The sequence below is a fragment of the Branchiostoma belcheri genome, unplaced genomic scaffold (genome assembly GCF_001625305.1).
Source record: "Branchiostoma belcheri isolate BF01 breed outbred unplaced genomic scaffold, Haploidv18h27 scaffold95, whole genome shotgun sequence".
Lineage (NCBI taxonomy): Eukaryota > Metazoa > Chordata > Leptocardii > Amphioxiformes > Branchiostomatidae > Branchiostoma > Branchiostoma belcheri.
In genome coordinates, this window is record NW_017804631.1 from 546,219 (window position 1) to 548,809 (window position 2,591).

Sequence of the window (2,591 nt, forward strand, 5' to 3'; positions counted from 1 at the left end):
CTGTGCAGGAGTACTGGCCAGCAGCGTTGGTGCCCACACAAGTATAAGACCCACTGTCCTCCTCCCCAGCGTCCAGAATCTCCAGGATGTAGTTCTTCCCCACGTGCTTGGATGTGATACGAGAAGTCTCCAGCACCTGTGATGTCAAGTAGCCATTAAATAACTTGACTGTTTAAAAAATGTCTCAGACATTTTTCTGAACACCGTGTGACAAACACCATTTAAATAGTTAAGAGGAAAAATGAACAGTTTTCTTGTCTATACGACTTTTTGGAATGTGTCATTGTTATGCGTAAAAAAAACATCCCAGAGCCATGCATCTATTGTTTTTCCACTACATTTATATTGATAGTCTAAAATAATGTGTGCACCTGAGTCATTAATACTAAATTATTCTCCAAAGACATAGAAGTAGTTTCGTCTTATTCTTACTTAGGTATAGTCTTTACAGCTGGATGTAACTTTAACACAGCGATGAAATCACTACAAAAGAAGGCACTACGAGCGTTGTTTAGCATTAAATGTACTCTCGGAGACACTAGGGCGCCTATATCAGTTTACTGTAAGCTTTTTGATCAGTGTGTTGTCCCTATAGTATTGTACGGAGCGGAAGTGTGGTGCAACAACAGATTAAATGATAACTCGCCGCTTGAACAAACACACTTAAAATTCTGTAAACAAATTCTAGGATTAAGAAGAAACGCTAGTAACTATGCCAGTAGAGCTGAACTTGGCCGCTTCCCCCTATGGATTGAAGCGTATTGTAGATTGTACAGCTATTATTATAGATTAGTTAGAAATGTTCCCGTTGAAAGCCTTCAGTATGAAGCTTACATAGTACAAAAAGACCTTGTTAAAAATAAAGTACCCTGTTGGTTGTTGAACATGAAGACAATTTTAGAGGAGTCCGGCTATGCCTGCCTATATACACACGAGTATATTAACAAACCATTCCATCTGCATGAACTAAAACAAAGATTAAAAGATATATTCATCCAGAAATTCAACTCAGCACTACAAGCACAAGGACAAAGAGAAAATCAAGGCAACAAACTGAGAACATATAAAACATTCAAAGTACTATACGACAGAGAACCATATTTAGACATTCCAAATTTTGAAAACCGCAGAGCCATGTGTAAACTCCGTATTAGCGACCACCCTCTACACATAGAATCTGGCAGGCATAGCCGTACACCGTTACAAGATAGACTATGTAAATTCTGTAATAATTCTTGTATTGAAGATGAATCGCATTTTATGCTTGACTGTATATTATATGATAACGAACGGAAATCACTGTTCAGTTCAATTAAGTTCGACAAAAAATGTAAAACATTATCAAAGGAAGACACTTTTAAATATATCATATCATGTACGAATATAGACGTCATCAATGAAGTATGTAAGTATATTTCAAAATGTTTCAAAAAGAGAGGAGAAGCCATTAGACCTTAGATCTATATCACTTTATATATGTATATTTCTTTTTTAGCATTGTATACCTTAGACCCGATGTTAGCCCTTCTTTATCACTATTGTTGTAGTACTCTCTAGTACATTGTACTCTGTACATCTGTGCATTTATCCCCCCGGGGAATGAACATGCAATAAAGTTTCATTTCACTAAACTAAAGGTAGAGAAATCTGGAGACTGTAATGTACCAATTTGGCTTACACCAGGCCAATATCTTAAATTAGTGTTTTAGATTCTTGTATGTATATTGTATATAATATTTCTGAAGCTTCCTTCAGGGTGTGTGTTAATTGTCATATCAAGCCCTGATATCCGTAGCTAATGTAAACTCTCTTTTAGTTACCTCTATTCCATCCTTAAGCCAGGAAACAGCCGGTTTAGGCTCCCCTGAGACTTCACTGATCAGGCTCACAGTCCCTCCTTTCTCCACTCTCTGGGATCGCGGCTTCAACTTGAAGTCTGGGGGTACCAGTCTATGGAAATCAAGTTGAACATAAATTGATTATCAGTGTGTAGAAGCTTATAATAAGTGAGAACTTAATCATGCCTTTTTAATGATCAACTTCTGGTCATTCGCTAAGAAAAAGTACCTCTTCAACAGAATTCTTCATTTTCCAGTTCTTGCAGTAATTCCATAGATAATTGGTTTCTTACACAACTTCTACTTTCTCTAAAATGTCCCAACCTAAAACCCACAACAACCCCTACTCTCACAAGGCTTTACACTGACAAATGTAACAGATAGATATCCCACCTCTCTTGTTCAGTGACATGTACAATGATGTCACACTTGACCGTGGTTGTCCCACTGTTGGCCTGACATGTGTAAGTCCCTGCATGTTCCTTCTTTATCTTGTGGATAGTGAGGATGTGGAGGTCACCCTTGGTGGTCTGGTTAAATACAGCAGAGTCAGGGAGAAGCTTGCCTCCATGGAGCCACTTGATGGTGTAGTTACCTACAACAGAAAAATGTTTGAAGATGATCTGATTTTAACAATTCCACTGTATAAAACTATGGAAATATCACATGCAGAATGATATTTGTAACTATTATTAGACTAAGTATGTACAATGTATCATCATCATCATTAAATGTATAGGAAATATATAACTT

The 2,591-nt window shown here is 37.2% G+C and overlaps 1 protein-coding gene across 1 annotated transcript in view; it reads right to left on the reverse strand.

The window, feature by feature from the left end:
- Window positions 1–2,591, reverse strand: part of LOC109461662 (muscle M-line assembly protein unc-89-like) — a 44,505-nt gene that overhangs the window by 5,128 nt on the left and 36,786 nt on the right. Inside the window, exons 35-37 of the mRNA XM_019758043.1 lie at window positions 2,232–2,433; window positions 1,821–1,950; window positions 7–136 (exon numbers count right to left, since the gene is read on the reverse strand). Coding sequence (XP_019613602.1) covers window positions 7–136; window positions 1,821–1,950; window positions 2,232–2,433 — 462 coding nt within the window. The remainder of the gene's footprint in view (window positions 1–6; window positions 137–1,820; window positions 1,951–2,231; window positions 2,434–2,591) is intronic.